We start from the raw sequence: 20626 nt of genomic DNA on the forward strand, positions 1-20626 counted from the left end.
AGTATATTGACTTCGCGATCGTGTTAAATTATTATGCCTTAATTGGGTGGTGAGTTCCATACGGAACTCTTTGTTATCTCAGGGCACTATATTGACCTTCTGGGAAAATTATTATGCATAACTTGGGTGGTGAGCTCCTTATGAAACTTCCTGCCGCTACTTTCGGAAGATCGCTGCTTACAGGGTGTCGGCTGATTGTTGCCTCGCGGAAATTTTTATCCTTTTCATTGTTTGCCACTAAGTTTCATTTCGCGCGCCTTTAAAAAACAAGAGCACCTTGATTTGTTTTACCTGTTTAAATTACCTTTTTGGATGAAAGATTTGAAAGCCGAAACTGAACAAACGAAAAAACAAAAAGACAAAAAACCTACTTAATACGCTGAATTTTCCTGGTTTTTTATGATCTGTAGGCCTGCTAGTTAACAGTTCTCTTTCCTCCAAGGCCAAAGACTCGTGGGATTATTCCGGCACATGTCATGGCAATTGAAAGAGCGTAAAACGAATCAGATAAATAAAAGGAGTAAAAAAAAGTGCACGATGATCGTGCGCGGGATTTGACCACTGATCGTGAATGAAATTTATTTGTGGATGATAAATGTAATCGCAGGGATTCTGATAAAAACAGCGAAATTTTTCGATTTTCCTATCTTTCCTCCGACGCCAAAGATTGGTGGGTTTCTCCAACACAAACCTCACGATTAAAAAGAACAGCGCAAAAAAAAATGAAAGGCGAACAAAAAAGCACATAAGGCCACGAAAAGCCACTGATCGTGTCCCTTAGCATGCTTAAGCGAAGAACTCGAGAACAAGATCTCATTTTTAATGCCTTTGCCTACTGTAGAATTCCTTTTCCAATTTTCTCCTTGACATTGAGCTCAGTGCGGCGTCCGCGTACAGAAGCGGTCGATGTTCCCTTAGAATAAACCATCCGGATGGCAACATTATCTGCAAAGTTGATCCCCCAGCATGCAGATCTTAATAGCCGGTTCAAATGGTACTTAGCAAACAGCGAGAACGACTTTAAGTCAGTGTGGCCAGCACAATGTTCTCCCTTACTAATTTTTGCTAACTCTTTGACACGCCGGAATTCTAATAAATAACTTACATAGATCTTAAATATATTTGTTGGCCGGTTTCCTGTAGACAGGTAGTAACACTAATTTTTGAATAGCACATCTGATTTAAAATTAACTCAAATATCTCTTACCAATTTTTTCAAGTGCGGCTGAAGCTAAAAACGTACACTTTGCCGTCAGCGAATGGAAGTCGATGTTTAATCTCTGGACCACGAGTAAACATAGCCTTACTTTTCACCGCAAAACAAACACTTTATCGACAAAAGCTGGTCACTGAATTAATTGCTCCTATTAATGGATGTCTTTGGATATTGCAGACAATCGGACAGCATTCATTATCGAGATAAAAAAGAAAACAATGTTTTTCTTTCAAATGAAGTGTTTACCACTAATTGCCTTAATAAATGGATGGAAAGAGGATTAGACAGCGGGTCTGTTTTGCTTTAAAAGCTTTCAGCACGTTCGGTAATCTTAAAAATAAAAGATTTCTTTAAAGAAAAATCAGTTTAATATCTCTTACATCAAATAACCCCAATCTCAAGGATGGTTGTTTTGTAGCTTTTATTCCTAAATTGACAATATTTAAATATTGTAAATCAAAAGGGCCTTTTTTAAAGTTTCAAATACGGTGAATATTCCTAGTTATACCGGGAAATGGCTTGAAAGGGATGTAACTAAGGGCCTGTTTATATGGAGGAGAGTTGTCCCTGGTAGGAGGGAACCCTTTCCCCCGAGCTATCTTTTACCGAGCGTTTATATGAGAAAGTTGTCCCTGTTGACCGAGCCAAAACTTGGCCCTCTCGGTTCAAAAGACTGGCGAGAGTTATTTTGAAATATCTATTAAGGCTGCCATTTTTAAAATCAGGAACGCTGAAATATCGACAAGGACCATTTTAGACAAATTTTTCGCCGACTTCGATGTTGTTTTGGCTGATTCTAGCATTTGCGCATGCTCGGTATGTGTCAACTTGTCCCTGGCAGGCGAGGCAAAAATAACCAAACTGTTTATATGGAAAAAAGTTGGCTCGCTCCCCAGGGTCACCCTACCTTCAAAGCGAGTGACCTTCCACCCAGGGTCACCCTGTCCCCCGAGCCAACTTTGCAATTTCTCATATAAACAGTTTGCAGCTATTTATAAAGAAACGTATGAAAAGCTCTCTCGCCTGGGGTGGCTCGGTATGGAGGGTAACCCTCCTACCAGGGACAACTCTCTTCCATATAAACAGGCCCTAACTAAGTCTGTCCTAGTTAAAAACGTGTTTTTTTTTTTACTCTTGATTATCTTCTCAATCAGTATTGTCTCCAGTAATATACGGGAAATCCACCTTTCATTTCAGTGGGGCGAAGATTTTTAACTTCCTCTGAAAATAGCGAACGCCGACAGTATACAGACTTTATTCCGCGTAGCAAAACGTTTCTTTTGTATCATAGCATGTCAGTAACGTTTTTAGCCTTCTTTGTAAATATCATTGTAAATTAGCTTAGTATTTTTTCAATCTAATGATAAGAAATTTAGATGAAAATGTAATTCAGCTTAGTTTTTTTATCTTTTTAAATTTGTAATGTATTTTTTAGATGCAGCGCCCCTCTGGATACCAACCTATGAGGTGAAGTTTTACTTATAATTATTAAGTAACTCAAACCAAAATCGCAGGGTCACAAAGTTGTGTATGTTTAAACACATATAAGTCATTTGCCTTCCTGGTTTTGGACTTGCCTGCATAGCAGGCGCCATATAGTTTCCAGCAAAAACCACACAAACGCCTGCTACGCAGGTTAGTTTTGGACCAACCTGGAGAATTTTTGTGTGCCCTGGCAGAGTTTGTGCTAAAAATCTGGTGAACACCCAGGTTTCACCAGCTCTATTACAGAGGATTGGACAAGAGAACGCCTAAGCTGCGTGTTTGAAAGGACTGCGAATCAAAGCGACGAGCAACGTCAAAAAAAATGGTGATTGTTATTACTCTTGTTTTTTTAATCTGCTGGATAACATTGGCCATTTTAGCTTAAATAAAAACAAAACACAAACAGAAGTGATGAAAATGTATGTTGCCTAGCATATATACGAAGCGTCAAGTTCAAGTTTTTTTTACAACATACTCCTAACAGTGCTGTGGCTCTTATCGTTAGCTTGGGTTGCCTGTGGTAAAACTGTGCCTCAGTGCTATTGTAAACTACTCTTTGATCCGGCAATACACTGAGCAGACTCGTTCTGCTGGCTAAGCTTAGATGTTTCAAACTATTCTGAAGATCTCCATACATAGAGGTGCTGGAAGTTCTAGCAGTTGTCAGCTATCAGATAAACCTCATCCAGACCCTCTATTTTTTAAAGAAGGAACCTTTATTTCCGCCAGCGCTTGCTAATCTCTCAGTATGGTAATGAGGTAAAATATCTCGTGACTGATACTGCGTGACTTCCAACCTACTATTTTGCGGTTTTATCAATTACCATAAGCTTTCTTTTCAGCCAGACGCTTCAACGTTTAATCAAAACAAGTTTCTGTCACAAGGGAATTGAACCAGAGGTGAGTTTTTGTTGGTTGCCTTAAGCCTAAATGATTAGTTGTTATCTAATTTCATTTGTGTTTTTGTCATAATATCTCACGCTACAGAAACAAAACAAAACAGAAGGTTCAAAAGCATAAGTACTTCATGAAGTTCATTGCACACGCATCCAGAGCGCATTTCAGAACTGACGAGTTGAATTTCAAATCACTGAACAGTTGATATTCTCAGGATATAAACAGTATCGCGATTTACTTTAATATAGTGTTTTACACGAAAATAAGGAAATGTGGGATTGAGTGCGTAGCGGGAGTCCGATTTGTTTAATCATTAGGCGAGTATGATTGCCAGCAGAATTGGACGCGATGTCCCTTTACAAGGTAATCATGACCACAAAGTTCGAGGGTTAAAATGAAACAAACCGAAGCTTGTTCAAGATTTATTCAGTTCGTTCATTTTTTCCAAGCCCACCAAAATCAATAATCTAATGGTACACTCTAATGCACTGGAACTTCCCTCATTACGTCATGTATTAAATGTAATCCACATGCCTGGACAAATTCCTGCCTATACTTGCAAATATATGTTTTCAAACTCTTGAGTCGAGTGGCACTTAAAAGAAGTTCATTTCACACTAAAAAGAGGAAAGTATTCTGATAAAGCTTAAAACGATCTCATAGTTTGACGGCATTTTCTGCTCGATAAAGACAGTCACGCGAATTATGTCTCGTATGATTATGATCTTGTCTTGTGTAGTCTAAATTTAGACAAATGCCAATTCAATTCTCCTCATTCCGTAGTTAGATGACGGTAATTTACCACACAAGTTGTCAGCTACTTTTATTTACGCTTATTTGTTGACAAATTTCCTGAATATTATTTAGGACTCTCCTGTGAAGCGTCGACGCTTCTGCTTGCATTGCGTGCCGTTTATTTGAACAAGGAATCTTAATTAATTTCCGTCAGCGCTGGCTCATTTCTCAGCATGGTATCGAGGTAAAATATCGCGTGACTGATATTGCGTGACATCCAACTTAGTATTTTGCAGTTTTGTTAATTACCATAAGCTTCCTTTTCAGCCAGACGCTAAAGCTAATAATCAAAGCAACTTTCTTTCACACGGGAATCAGAGGTGAGTTTTTGTTGGTTGCCTTAAGCTTAAATGATTAGTTGTTATCTAATTTCATTTGTGTTTTAGGTATAATTAGTCTATTTTGTCATAATATCTCACGCTACAGAAACAAAACTAAACAGAAGGTACAAAAGCTTAAGATGCTTCATGAAGTTCATTGCACACGCATCCATAGCGCATTTCAGAACTGACAAGGTGAATTTCAAATCACTGAACAGTTGATATTCTCGGGATATAAACAGTATCGCGATATAGTGTTTATTATGAAAATAAGGAAATGTAGGATTGAGTGCGTAGGGGGAGTCCGATTTGTTTAATCATTTTAACCTAGTATGATTGTCAACAGAATTGAAGACGATGGCCTTTTACCAATTCATCAAAACCTCAAAATTCGATGGTTAAAATGAGGCAAAGCGAAGCTTGTTCAAGATTTATTCAGTTCGTTCATTTTTTTTCCACGCTTTCAAACCAGCACAAAAATATCGCGCTAAATCCGGATACTGAGCCACAGGGAGCAGAGGAGCCAAATTTGATCTTTATCGTGGCGCTTGTCTGCCGTTAATAATGCGTTATCCGATCTTTCTGTTTACGCCATGCCGGTCAAAAAAAGAAAAGAAAGAAGGAAGAAGAGAGACAAAATATTCAACATAGTACCACGACAGCAACGGAGCCACTGACAATTAGTTTTCATTTCACAATAAAGTTTTCCGTAATCACAAAGAACTTTTAATCCGATTAATTAACAAAATGAATAAAAATGAAAACATGAATCACGTGGTACTATGTAAGACGCTTGAGTGCGTGTACACGTGATCTGAAGTCAGTGAACACCGCGCAACGAATTTTGCAGCCTCTAAACACAATGGCTTCATGAAGATCAAACTGACACGTGTACGTACACACTCGTACACATCATCAGGTTGATTTACAACTTAATAAAATCAAAGAAGAGACTCACGTAAGATGGTCATGAAGAATTTAATATAGCCTCCCCTCGCCATTTTTGAGTTATTTTTTCAAAAATAGCTCTTAGTCGGCGCGATGGACCTGTAATCAGTGAAGTATGTTTGTTTGTCACACCAATCAGATTTCAGGTACTACTGATCAGAACCAATCAAATTGAAGTTTATAAAGGGGAAGCAATCTGACACAGTTGTAGTGAGCGATTTCGTTCGAAGATTTTAGATTTGAAGGAGACGGAATTGGTGAGTTGTAAATTAACCCTGGATTAAAAACATGTTTTTCGTAACGCTCACCTCCTGGGGCTCGCCTGCTTACAACGCACACGCCGCCAGCAAAAGGCCCAACACATAATTGATATTCGTCTTATTCGAACGTTCGTTTTGAAGAGGCTAGCTTTTCTGACCGTGGTAAAAATTACATAAAGCATTTGCACACAGCAGATTATTATGATGTTAATACTGTGGGTATATTTACAAAGAGTCGAAGAAATGAAAACTAGAAAGGAATCTTCTTTAGATTTCCTAATATTACTGACTTCGCCGGCGCCAACTCCAAACTCCAAACCGTCCGAGAAAGACGGCGAACGACGAGTTTAAGAATAAAATTGGTAGAAACCGAACTAAAAACTTCTGGTCCGCCTAATCAAAGTATGATCCCATTGCAAGTGAATGTTGTCAATGATTATTTCAGACGCAAGTATATTTAAATAAATCTTGAGTTTCACTAGCCTGAATTTCAGACCTCTCTTTCTGGTCGCTACTGAAATTCAGGCAAGAGTTTCCGTAAATAAAACCGGTTCTTAAATTTGTGTTGTAAAAATTCTGTAGTCGGCAAACAAACCATTCGACGTGAAAAAAAATTGGAGCCGTGAAGCCTTCCGTAAATAAACACATGGCAACCAGACGCGATGGCAAGTGAACGTGTTTTATTTCTTGTGAATTTGCCATAAAGTTTTTAAAACCTAAATTCTTCTTGAATGAAACTTGTCTTCGTGAATAACACAGATAACGGCATCAATTGTTATTACAGCTTTAGAAAAGTTACACAATTTTTGCTTTTTAAAACCGGCGCCGTTTATAAAACTGGCCAAAATTTGCATATGTCAAAAGTAATTTAAAACCTTTCGAATAACTCCAGCGCAGGGGGGGGGGAAGAAACGAGGTCTGGGACCGAGTAGCGATGCTCTCACAACTTGCAAAGCGATCAATTCACGATGTAGTCAGCGGTTTTTGGACGATGATGCAACAGGCAATCGTTTCCCGCGAAATGGAAGCTGCTATGCCGTGGAATCACTTATTATAAAGGGGTTCAATTCTCTTAACTAAAAATCTAAAAGCAGCGTGTTTATCCGAAAAATTTCGTCATCGTCGTGTAGTTTTAAGAACGCAGAATTTTGTGATGCCGTGCTACTTTTCAGTGTTGAAATGCAAATGTTTGTACCACGATTTTCAACTGGCCAACATGGGGATTGTAAATGAAGTAAAACAAAGAAAGACCAAGTCAACAAACAACCTCGGAACAATAGAGCAAGAACAATAGCTCCGACCGACGCGGGAATATTCGATCGCCACGTTTTCATTACCATTCCCGTGATGGTTTTATTTCATAACAAACACCACATATTGACACCAAGAACCTTTCCGGAGAAATTTTCGCTGCTTTAAAGACATATATAAAAAATCGAACTCTCTCACTGCTCCGATGTTGTTATTGTTTTGGCAAGTTCACAAAGAAAGGAGCTGCTCATGCGCCTTAGAGACATCCGCTGACTACCGCCCCGATGATTGCTTTGCAAGTTGTGAGAGCATCGCTCAGATTTCATATAAGAGAATGTATGGGAAGTTGCTTTCCCCCCCTGCTCCAGCGTAAACCTTAATTAACACATCGCTGCACACAACTATCCGACTGAGATCCTTTCTTTACTGGGACTTTCAAAAGAAAAACTAAATGACAGAGTGAACTGTAAGGTTTAACACTTGCATTTTAAATCATGGCACAAACGATTGCTATGGGTCAATTTTTGTTGGGTATGTGCCGCTGGCCTCTCGGAACCCCTACCCCATTATATTCATATTATATGGCCAATTATAGACCCCATCTTAGTCACTTTTGCGTAAATGTAACTTTCACGACCCCAACTTAGTCACTTTCTGTTTTTGCGTCTACCGTATAACTCATTTTAACTAAGTCATTCTAAAATTAATTCATTATTAACACATTTAATAAGCAGAATGAAGAACACTTTACTTTACAACTATACTATAAACATTCTGGTACATTTGCTTACCATAAACATTTACAAACTTTACAAACATACCGTAATAAATAGTTGAAATGTAAATATTCTTCTTTAACGGTAACATTACACTAGCACTGACAGTATAATAGCATTTTGATGTGAAAAAAGCAATTTATAGAACTTTCAGATCAGAAAATTTTTCGGCGAATCTTTCCATTAATTTTATAAATCACAACAGAATCTTCTTACCCTAAAAATTCGGGAAAAGTGCGACCCCATTCTAGTCACCCTATAAAAAAAGCTTGAAAAGGCGACTCCATTATAGTCAGTCCAGTCGTGAAAATGCGACCCCATTAGCCCATTTATAGGAAGTGCCCCCCCGGGTGCATGACACTTCACACGTGCTTCATGTTTGTCCTAAGATCGCCTGATTGCAAGTTATGTTTGTCTATTTTATTTCGGCGGGACCTCGCTAATTCCAACTCAGTTATTTGAGCTTCTTGCTCAATTCACCAATTCAGAAGTGGCGTTTGTGTTTATACCTTTAAAACATCTCGTTCAAACATTAAATAAACCGGTATAGGTATTAACTTTGCTGTTAAAAGCAACTACGATCAATATCAAAAACAGAATAAGAGCGTGCATTCCGTGACAATTTGATAACTCAAGTAGTTCTCGTTTGTTAAATAAAATTTACGTTATGAATGAACCAAAATTTTTTTTGAACAGTTTTGACAGGAAACAAATACTGCAGGTGTACTGCGCTTTAAAAAACTTTCCTGGAGAGAGTGGTTTTTGATTTAATTCGTTTATTACTTTTCGTTCAATGACTATTGACCGTGTTAAATGGAGACATGGCTTTTTCGAGAAAAACAAAGATATCATGTTACAAAAGTGAGAAAAACAACAGTATCATGTTACAGTGTTTGGCAAAAAGCCAAAAGTATATAATTAAATTAGTTCTAACTTGTTTTTTAATTAAATGATGAAAATCTACGTATTAAATAAAACAGTTCTGATGTATCAAAGTGCACGTAAAAATAATATTTTGTTTTTAAGCAAATTTTGTGCAAAAAAGTGACTCCGTGGGCCGCTATACACAAATAGCTCAAGCTATGACATAAGCCATCCCAACAGGACAATCACCCAGTCTCACCCCAAGCCACCCCATAAATTGAAAAATAACTCCTGCACGCTTAGCGTGCCTATGTTTTTACTCGCAGTTCTTTGCGCTGCTTCCCAACTAACCGAATGCTTGGAACCGCTAAAACTTAATAAAGCAATTATTCCCTTCGCCCTTGTCAGATACGAATTAAAAATGAGATGATTATAACCAACTCGGTTTTTTTAATTTTTTTTTACCTCGTATCCAACGCTGGCTCATGAAATAAGTGAATTCCAAACCTGAGTTATTGCAATTCTAGCTGTCTGATTGGCTCATAAATGCCATAAAAAATAACCGGATTTAAATGGAAAATGGACGGGCGATGTGTTTGCATAATTGTTCGTAGCGACGAGCACTTCCTTTTTCTCAAAACGGAATAGACCATTTACTCGTCAAAATCAACGAAATATCACAATTAACTCTAGTAAGTGATTAAAAACCAAAATATTTAAAAGAAAATGTCCGTAAATGTACAGCAGAAGCGATGACTAAAGGGCTTGAAATTAAAAGCAGCATTAGCTTAAAAACAAAGTCGAAACTTACGGTAAGGTATTTGATGTGGTTCTGTTTCAGTTTTATATTTTTGTTTTTATACTTTTAGACCAACTAATTTTAAATTATTATTTTATATTATTAATTGTCACTTTTTGTATTTTGTACCTTTTAATGATGTGACCCAAAAAGAGTAAGGAGATCTTCCCTAGCTATGTGGTTTTGGCACATTTTGCTGTTTTTCTTTGTTTTATATATACTCATTATCATGTACACCAGAAAAAAGTCAAATGTCAATTTATTGAACCACAGCATATACGTGAGATCAGAAAACTGGCACCAGTTCGTTCAAAAAGGATAAACACATTTCACAATGGAATAACGCTTGACACGGAATCCATCAGGAGATCGAGTTATATTTCTATTTCTATATTTTTCGACAAAAATCGAGTACCAGAAAAATTTAAATCCAATTGCGTTATGTTTTGCTTTTTTCAAACGCTAAATATGTTAGTAATTATCCGTGAAAACAACAATTTTTTGTCAGAGCCTGAGGAAATGAATTTCAAAGCTCACAAGAACGATGTAAACTCATGGGCAAAATCTCTCGTGTAGCTAGTTTGTAAAATCGTCTTTTAAGCAATTCAGTGGAACTTTGTTTTCGATTTTTGGTGTTGTTAGAAGTAATTTCTTTTGATAAGATCTTTGAAACAGTAACACAGAAGTTTGCGATAAACTGTAAATAATTTTGGTACATAATGGTACAAATGGCAATTGTTATAATTGTAACTATTGGTACAAATATGAATGATGGCGCCTTATTTGAGAGTGATGAAGGGATTTTTCCGAAACGTTTCTCTCTTTTTGATACAAGAACAATTAAGCACTTTTTGAAAACTTTCTTTACAATGGATGCAGTCCAAAGTGCTACACAGCAACAATTTGTTTATTTTTTAAGTAAGCTAATTCATACCCGGCCCAGTTGTACAAAGGAGGGGGATGGGACCCCTTAAGGTTTCCTATTAATGCCCAGCGAATTTATTTTGCACTGAGTAGAAAGTCCTTCGCTTACTCTACAAGATGACGTCATATGACGTCATGAAAGCCGCCATTTTGGATCCGCCTTAGCTTCAAAATTAGAAAGTCGGAAAATAAAGGAAATTGATTCAAAATCAAGCCATAATATCTATGGAATTAAAAGTTATCAAATTGTACAATTTTATTTTAAAAACCGCCAAGGAAAGTTTCAGCATTATATAGAATATTATCTTGCAGAGTAAATCGTCTTTTCAAAATTACGGAAAACCTCAACGGGGATGGGGTTGTTGTTTAAAAAGTGTGCGATCATCAATTCCATCAAAGAACAAATGGAAATATTGGGTGTTAGTTTTTGTGGAGGGAATAAACCCGGAGAACCCGGAGAAAACCTCTCGGAGCAAGAACGAGAACCAGCAACAAACTCAACCCACATATGACGACGGGTCCAGGATTCAAACCTGAGCCACTTTAATGGGTGGAAAACGCCCTCGCCACTGCACCACCACTGCTCCCCTACCTATATTTCATCATTTGTTCCCTACATTGTACCTGTCATAGCGTTAAAGCGAATATTTAATTTTTGTTGTTTTTCTTGCTTCGCAAATTCACAAGGACACAAGCAAACGTAACTGAAGTAGTTTTAGAAGCCATGATCTTACAAGGGCTGTTTTTGTCGTGGATGATTGTATTTGTCTCTGGTGAAACAGGTAAGTGGCAAAAGTAGATTCTTACTATTTGACTACAAGAAAGTTTGTATGAAGTTGCATACATGGCAATGAACCTATCAAATAAAATAAAATAAAAATGTCCAAAGAGTGAATACCAGCGGAAACTCAACAAAGTCTTACACAGGCAGGCTCCGGCCCGAGGTCCGAACTCTCGACCTTATATATATATATATTTATCTTTTTTGGGCAGAAGAAGGAACCCTTTCATATACCTTCCCTTTGCTAAACTCCTCAAGCTAAATTGTCAATATGACTGAATTAAAATTCCAAGGATCTTCAACTTCAACTTTTGCATTCCGAGATTTAAGTGAGAGATGTACTTTCACGTTATCCTGGCATTAATATGGTCTGGGCAGCGTTTGGAACCACGTCAAGGACTCCACCGTCCGAATATTTTAAAACCTATCAAGTTTTGCTTTAAAGCCGATCTAATTATATAATTTCTCGATAGTAAACAAAACATAATTTCTCAATAAAAAACAAAACATTCTGTACCACACTGTTAACGATTCTATGAGTGACAATATAAAAAAAGCTATCAACACTGTATTACCCGCGTCTGATTACGTATAGAGGTCCAGCATCCTTGCTCTTTTATAGAAAAATATTTGCTTATGTCAACAAAGCAAAAAAGGACCCCATTTTGTTTTGCTCCGAGGTCAATACCAAAGGATATTCGGAGTTTAAGTAGCCAATCATAGCGTCCAAATAGCACTAGAACAATGGTTTGGTATATGATGTAGGTTTGGAATATGTTGTAGTTCAATTTTACATTTGGCGCAAGCTGGTATTTTCCTTTGCCCTGTTTATGGATATTACCCGGCCCCGCGTGCTATTTACTTGAAAATTAATTTGAAAAAAGGTCCCGTATGACGGTCTCGATCTGACGAGGCAGGAATAAACCTAGCCTGCGAATACAGCCGCCTCTCATTCGCGTCCCGCAACGAAAAGCAAAACACGTGTTTCGCTTTTCGTTGCGGGATGCGAATGAGAGGCGGCTGTATTCGCAGGCTAAAATAAACCGTACGACCTTACTTGAAAAGCGTACGGGCCTGCGACTTCCATGAGAAAATAACTGAAACCATTTGATTCCACAGTTTTAAAATCAATTGAAAATCAATTGAAAAATGAGCGATAGCAAAGATCATTCTCAAATCCAAGAACTTTACTATCCGGGGGGGGGGGGGAGGTGTCTCTAAGGAAAATGTTGGTTAAATCATCACTGCCATTATGACGCCACGCTTTACATGAGTGATATTAAAGATAACGGGCAAGCGTCAATCGAGAAACGAGTCAAGAATGTGGCATTTTACTCCGTTTCCTTCCTTCATTTACTCAAGCTAATAATGCAGAGTTGTTAGCGAATGCAACCGTCCTTCTTCTGCTATTTTTTGGTATATCAGACGTTATATTTATTTTTTTTTAAATCAACAAAAACACCTTCGCAAAGTGTAGAATGATCAATGAAATCTGTAAACAGGTCGAGCTTTTGAGGGTCCTAAAGTGCACAGCGAATTAAATTTTTATTGTAACAGAAATAGGAGGTTTGGCACAGGATGCACGGTTCTTGATGTACGTGCAGCATCAGTATGGGTGCAGACTCGAAATACCCCGTGTTGTAAGCTTTTCTTTTTATTTTATTTTTTCTGGAGGTATTCATTTTTTTAAAAAATTAAGAGTCGTCACGGCAAGGAAAGCCACAAAATACAACAGAACTGCACAGACACCAACAGTAGTACATAATAATAAGCCAATGAATGCAAATAAAAATGTATAGAAAAATAATTCTACATGAGATCGCGAAGCAGCGATCGGCGTTGTTGACATGTTCTGGATAAAAATTATACCTTTGCACTCGAACGGAAAGACATGAAGTCTGGCTAACTCAAGCGACACGGAAGGCCCCGAAGATTAAACGTTAATATTGAAGGAGAAAAACCTCCTATTATGAAGCGGATTTGAGAAAAATGTTTGGGTGAAAAGGTGGATGTTTTTGATGGACTTCGCTTGACCCGAAAGCAAAATGGCGGTCCTGCCTATTGTCCCGTTCAAGAGTTAAAAATAATAACCAAATTGTCGAGACAGCAGCAAAATTGTAGAAATTTTCAAAAAATAATACGACTTTTTTAATTTTCACAAACATGTTTCGACGGTACATCCGTCATCGTCAGTGATTTAAAACGTGCCTGTTACAAATCATACGCTACATTGCGTTGAAAACAATACGCTAGATAAATTTCGAAGTTAACGGAATTAAAAAGAAGCGCGCGCGCGTGCAGCTATAGGGAAAGCGTCAAATTGATGTGTTTGACCTGTTGGTTAAGGTCCGGCTTTTCCCACTTGATGTACAAAGACTCCTTAAGCTTAACCTGGTACTTACTTAGTATGCGCAGAGTCTAAGATCTTGAAGCAGTCTAAGTTACAAGAGGTACGGCATGACTCTGAAGCCTGCAAATGCTTATAAACGTGAGAGTTTCTGTCCGATGACAAGCGCTAGGCGCTTCTTTTTAATTCCGTTAACTTCGAAATTTATCTAGCGTATTGGTTCCAACGCAATGTAACGTATGATTTGTAACAGGCATGTTTTAAATCACTGTAAACTTTCATAACCGTCACACTGACGATGACGGATGTACCGTCGAAACATGTTTGTGAAAATTAAAAAATTCGTATTATTTTTGAAAATTAAAAACCAAATTACAGGATAACGGGCGCTAAAAAACAGAAACAGATCACACACACAGAAAGTTATGGCATCAAACCTAACTACTGGGAAAAAATTAGCGAACAATAGCAATATAAGCACTAATGATAAGCCTTTCTGGACCTCTGCTGTGGCGTACTCGCGATTTAATCCCGCTCATCTGACCAAACCGAGGGAATCGCTGCCGCGTTGCCATGTGACGTCATACTGGCATTGATGAGTCGGTCATGAATAAACAACCGGAAACAATAGAGTCACCTCCACCCCCCCCCCCCCCGCCGCCGCCCCCCCTGTTACTAGTTACTATCTGATAAGCAATGTAGTTTGCAAGCGTTAAGATTCAAAAGAAAACATGTTCAAACTCGGCAAATGATGATTTATTGGCTAGTAAACATTCGTTTGCGCGAGTCTCATCAATCGTGATGGTTTTTTTTTTTCAGAAATGCTTGTCAATGTGCCACCTAATGAGGAATTGTGGTACTGGAACATCAAAACAGACTCACAAGGTGCAGGGGTGAGTCTTCTTGGATAAAGTGTGTTCATAATCCTCTAGCATCTATGAAGCTTATGTAGGTAACCTTTGCAAGAAGCAACTAGAAGTATTGCTTCTCTCCTTGGATTCATCAGTTATACTTTCTCACTTGGGGTGGGGTTTTACGCTGCAATTCACGGAAAAGGTGTCATTCTGCTCACGGATTACATTTTACACTTTTCTTACACTTTTCGTTTGCCGAGCGAGTATAATCTAATAGCACACTTGCACCATGTCATCATTCGGCTATGACCTGTGTGTGTTTTAACATGTATTAGCAGAATTCTACTAATTAATATAATGCTCTTATGCAAATGCTGCAATCTGATTGGATGCCATTCGATATTGCGCGATAGCTTGGAGCTATCGTATACTATCAGCAATTAGTTTCGGAGGAAGATTTAGAAATATAACAAGAAAATTCCATTCCAGAAAGGTACAAAAGAACGAGTGTTTACAACTGCAAGTTCCAAAAAAACAAATTCAGTCCGTACGCAATTTCGCCAAAGCGTGAAATAAATTTTATATTACTATTAAAAATTCAGAGAAATAATTGGATTTATTATTAGAACGATTTGATTCTTTGCTATCCTTTTTTTCGAAGTGACAATAAATTCAGTCCTTCTCATAGAAATCAACCCTTACTATTAGCATACTCGCTTAGTAACCATTTTAATAAAAAATTATCTTCTGTTATAGTGGATCCATCCTTCAACTGTGAAAAAGAGGTAGTCGCCTCGCTTGGGGGTGTAAATTACAGATTTTGGTCTCTCTGCACCAGAGTCACTGTGTTGGCAGTCTAGGGGTCAAAAAAAGATATTTCAACAACATCCATCTACAATAATTATTGGGCTAAATTTAATTAACTGGCCTGGCACTGTGAAGGATCCCCCTTGATGGGATATGTTATTACTTTGCTATAATATATTATAATTAAATCTGCCTCCTGGTTAGAGAGTTCATGTACAGTATTGTACCGTATTACAAGTCTAGCCCAGGAATGCAACATGATGCAATAACCCCATGCATGCTCCATAACAGGACAGAGCTTTTCCCTGACTTCTTCTTCTGCTTCACACTTTCTACATCATCATGCTTTGAAACCCTGCGTGTGGTGTTGATGGAGAGGAAATTAAATGTGAAATCATTAATTTAAATTATAGCATTTAACAATCTTTTGATACCCATTTAACTTGAAATTTGTCTTCTGTTATAGTGGATCCACCCTTCAACTGTGAAAAAGAGGTACAAAGTTTGTGATATTAGTGATGCAATCACAAAGGAACCTAAGAACTGGTTACAAACAGACTTCATTGATGTCAGGAGTACTACGCAGCTGGATATTGCAGTGACTTACAACCTTCTTAACTGTCCCAAGATGGCTACTAGTAAATTCTGCAAAACATACTTTACTCTTTATTCTTACCATACTGATACCAAAGATCCTGCTCCTGATCCACCAAAAGGGGTGTTTCAAAAAGAAACCGTCATAACGCCAGAAACGTTGCCTTCTCCCGGAAGTTCAGTAAATGAGGTATTTCGTGGTTCAGTGGTAACTAAAGCCAAAGGCATATATCTGGCATTTTTAGACCAAGGAGTCTGTGTGACAATAACTAAAGTCGTCATTAGCTATAAATACTGCCCAAAGACAAGCAGTACTTCAGTGACATTTCCAAGAACAGTTGCCCCAGCAAATGACTCAGATCTTATCGAACAAATAGGAAAATGTACCGATGTAAACTCAATTAACAAAGTCAAGTTATCAAGCGTGTGTCTCAGTAATGGAGAATGGAACACAACAGATGACGTGATATGTCTTTGTAAAGCTGGTTATGAGCTTGTTAATGGAACTGTGGCTCCACTGGAATGCAAAGGTTAGTTGCGATGTTATTTGTCATCATGTTTAGGAAACTAATTAGTTTGTGTTGCTCTCCGCGACCGGATGTTTTTCTTAGTGGACAACAAACATTGACATTTTATAGTGAAAACTGTGCTAAATCGTAAGTTACGTGGAACTGAGCAGATAATGAAAGCGTGGCTTTGGCGCCATTCCACGCACGCGTGAGGTAAAATATGTTTTTTTTTTTTTTTTTTTTTTTTTTAATTTATTTATTGCAACACAAAGAACACTACTTACAACACAAATACATACACTACTTACAATGCTACTTACAATACATTACTTATTACATTGTTTCTTCACTACTTTCATACACTTAGGTCTTAATACTAACTGTATATATATTTAATTGTCTATTAATCATTCTTCTAGTAGTACTATATAAATATTATGCTTAATAATACAGTTCTAATTATCTAAAAGCTCACGGATGCTCGAACGCCGGACGGTTCCGTAGACAATTTGTTTTTTAGCACGATTTTGAATGCTTGTAAGCTAAAGGATTCACTTTCTTTGGCTGCTGTGTAGATGTAGTATCGAGCTACAATCAGGCAAAAATTGAGAACGTGGAAAGATCGTTCCTCGGGGTGATATGCATATATTTTATCTTTGTTGGTCAGAGCCACCTTGGGTGAGTTGCAAGAGTTCCACCAAGAGGTAAAGAGGTTCCAGAAAATTTGGACATGCTGACATTCTGCGAGCAAATGTTGTAGCGTTTGTCTTGTTCCACACAATTGACATTCATCATCGTCAGTAATTTTAGCTCTAAAAAGTTTATCACGAGTGTAAAGGATATGGTGGTTTATTTTGAATTGAAACATCGAGAGTTTTATGTTTTTTGTGACTTTAAATGGAAGTAGATATACCGCAGAGATGTTCTGATTACTAAAACCGGCCTTGATTAGACGAGATTCTGCTGTATGTTTTTGGAACGCTTTGGAGACGTAAAATAAACGTGCTTGTTGGCAAGTCCAGAATGAACTGTTGACTGTTGGTTGTGTCGACTGCTCCGTACAAACCAATTCATTTTCTGGATCGCAGTTAAACGCTTCCCTCCAATACTTTGGAATAGCATTGCACAACCCTATATAGCATAGAAAATTTGTTTTAATTTTGTATTTTTTGGTAAATTCAGCAAAAGACAAGAACTTTCCTTTATCGTCCAGAATGTCCGCTAGGGTCTTTACGCCAGCGTCGTACCACTTTTTATAAAAGACAGATTTCCCGCCAATTGTAATTAGGTGATTGTTCCATAAGATCTCGTTTTCTATTTCTTTCCCTGTTGTGGGAGTGTGCCTAACAATCCCTTCCCAAGCATTAAGGACGTCGTGGTAAAAGAGTGGTAGGTCGGGCAATTCAGGCAAGGTTTTCAATGAAAAATTGCATTCAAACAGCAAGGGGCCACCTACGCGATGTAAAAGACTAAATGGTATTGTCTTCCAAGATTGCATATGAGGGGTTAGAAGCCGTTTAACCCACCCTGCTTTCAGCGATTTATTTATAATTTTGAAATCAGGCATATTGAGCCCGCCGTCTTTGATTTTACCGATCATTGTCGCATGTTTGATTTTTGGCGGTTTGTGGTTCCATATGAAGTTTGAAAGAAGCTTGTTCACTTGATCAGCGAATCCACTGGGTACGCTGAGAGTAGAAGCAATAAAAAAAAAAAAAAAAAATATGTTAATATACAATCTGCAATTGGTTAAAATAGATCACGTGATTTTTCTGTACCTGTCGCCAGCGAGCTCCAACAGTGCGTTATTGACAATAAAGCACAAAAATTGCGCATTATTGAAAATGTCTTTAGCTTCAAGGCTCGCAGAATTGGAAGAAAAACATATTCTCAAATTATCAACGATCCAATACCAAACAAAATCGAAGAGGATATAACAACCTGAAGCGCTTCCATTTTCAAAGGTAAACTGGAGCTCAACAAATAAATTTTTGTGTGCGATTGAATTGCTTGTTGCTTGCTTTTTGTGAAAGCCATCGACTTGCTTTAAACAAGCTTCTCGCTGACTGTATTTATGAACGACCACAGCTGATGAACGATTTTATGAACCATTTTTTAAAAGCTTTATCTCTGTACGGCTTATTTGTGATTCAGTTTTATATTATTGATCTGATCCCGTGTAATTATGTACTACTAACTTCCTATTTATAAACGTTATTGTTTGAAGTTCGTTTAGTCGTGGATTGCGTGCAGTGTACTCAGAATGTATACTAAAAGGGTTAGAGTTAGCCTGAATTTCGGACATCCCTCTGTGGTCGCCTACTTCCCAGAAGGGACGACTGAACACATCTGGCCCTAATGCCGTCCGATGACGTCACTAAATTATGACTGAACTTTACCGCGCGAGGATTGTAATTTGAAAACGTTTGGAAAGAGTTCGGAAGAGTTCATCTTTCCAGAAATGAATTTATTAGTCACTTACCTTGAGTTTATTACTTTATTAGTCTACCTACGGATGAAGAATAGTAATGGAAATCGGTAGGTTTTAAGTTGGCGGTATTCGTCGCTTCGACCTGCAGTGTTTTGCCAAATTTTTACCTATTCTTGTTTAGGGCATAATGTACTCAAGAAGTACAGAAAAATATTCCCATAATGTGGATGATAACATTTTTCAGCATTTTCAAGCTTTTATACTTTCATGGTTTAGTACTACTACTTTCTATCAACTGCTGTGCTAAATTAATGGTGCCAAACTAATGGTTAATCATTGACAAACAAATTGTGGCGATTTCCTCGACATAACTGGTTACCATAGTAACAGTATTACCTGTTTAAGACACCACACCCTTAAGTTTAGCTTAAAGTACTTATACATAAAAAAAACGTACAGAGTTTTCTACACTTTTTGAATTATTTAGAAAAACCCTGAGGCGGTTTCAGAGCCCCCTTAAATTTTAAAAAAGTAAAGGTGCCTTCGAAATTATAATACTCGTGGACGAAATGACATTTGTAGGCCCAAGTCATGTCGCTCCTGGGGCCAGAACCGTTTTATTAATCAAGCTGCTCACGAATGGAACATTTTACCCGACAAAGCAAAAAGCGCATTTGACATTTTAACATATTAGAAGTATTTGATAATTTTTTTAATTTCTTATATTCATTTTTTAAAATTTAACTTCTTACATCTTCAATTTTTATATATTTACTTTTTAACCATTTTTATCATATTTTTTATTAATTTTATGCAGGACCCCACTGAGAACCACCTTTTTGTGACGTGGGCTCCCTGCTAAAATATCTTTATTATTATTACTGCTCTACTTAAATTGCTCTTTTGGTAAAGATAATACTGTATCGTTGATGGTTTCTCCGTTATCTAGAATGTTCATATGATTTCTACAAGAGATCCATCAGCAATTCCAAATGTCTTCAATGTCCAGCGAACTCAACTTCTAATGCAGAGAGAACAGCTTGTACTTGTGATGAAGGATTCTACAAATTATCACATGTGGCGATCTGCAAAGGTAATGAACTCAAGAATGCAGAAACCCATAAGAGTTGAAACGTGTAACGCGCGCGTTCAGCGTTTGAATATTCATTTTCCTAAGTACTATATTTGGAAACACTAAGAATTTGTATGCGAATGCTTTATACACGTAATGACACACGCAACATAATTTTTGGTTTTGCGGTAAGTTGCTTGAATTTCGACCTAAACGCCGAAAATTTCTTACAGAAAGTGAAGAAATTCATTAAGTGCATCGAAGCGAAGTTCTCCAGACTACTTCATGAAGATGAAACAGAAACATTTCACCAAATGTAACTTTATTCAACCAAAAACAAGATTACGCCATCGAGCGCGAGCTAGCGCGCGCTGTGAATTTTAATCCAAATATAGTAATTTTTATTGGTTAAATGTATCTCGTGATTTTCCAAATATGGTACTTAGTGTAAACGAATGTGCAAACGCTTTATACAATGCGAATGACAGGGAGTTACACGTTTCAACCCTTATGGGTTTCTGAGAATACCTTACTTGTACTAACCTTACTTATACTCCCTTTTTATTAAAGATTTAATGCCTTTGATATTACAATAAAATAAATAACGTTTGGTTAAAAAATCTAAATTTAGCAAGTTTTAAATATAATTTCTACTTTATAGTTTTTGTTATCCAATCGTTTCTTACTGATTGTGTA

At 37.4% G+C, this 20626-nt stretch overlaps 1 protein-coding gene across 2 annotated transcripts in view; it reads left to right on the plus strand.

Annotated features, from left to right (window-relative positions):
* Positions 1 to 3284: 3284 nt before the first annotated feature.
* Positions 3285 to 20626, plus strand: part of LOC144658121 (ephrin type-A receptor 4-like) — a 42762-nt gene continuing 25420 nt past the window's right edge. The window contains exons 1-8 of one of the 2 annotated variants that reach the window (XM_078518460.1): positions 3285 to 3460; positions 3544 to 3601; positions 4661 to 4713; positions 11223 to 11317; positions 14483 to 14556; positions 15274 to 15302; positions 15820 to 16448; positions 19808 to 19951. In XM_078518460.1, the coding sequence (XP_078374586.1) occupies positions 3450 to 3460; positions 3544 to 3601; positions 4661 to 4713; positions 11223 to 11317; positions 14483 to 14556; positions 15274 to 15302; positions 15820 to 16448; positions 19808 to 19951 (1093 nt within the window). In that variant the 5' untranslated portion in view covers positions 3285 to 3449. Of the gene's footprint in view, positions 3461 to 3543; positions 3602 to 4660; positions 4714 to 11222; positions 11318 to 14482; positions 14557 to 15273; positions 15303 to 15790; positions 16449 to 19807; positions 19952 to 20626 lie in introns of both variants that reach the window. The other variant, XM_078518459.1, reaches the window with a different exon arrangement.

The sequence above is a fragment of the Oculina patagonica genome, chromosome 6 (assembly GCF_052425735.1).
Source record: "Oculina patagonica isolate OP01 chromosome 6, crgOcupat, whole genome shotgun sequence".
NCBI classification, from domain to species: domain Eukaryota; kingdom Metazoa; phylum Cnidaria; class Anthozoa; order Scleractinia; family Oculinidae; genus Oculina; species Oculina patagonica.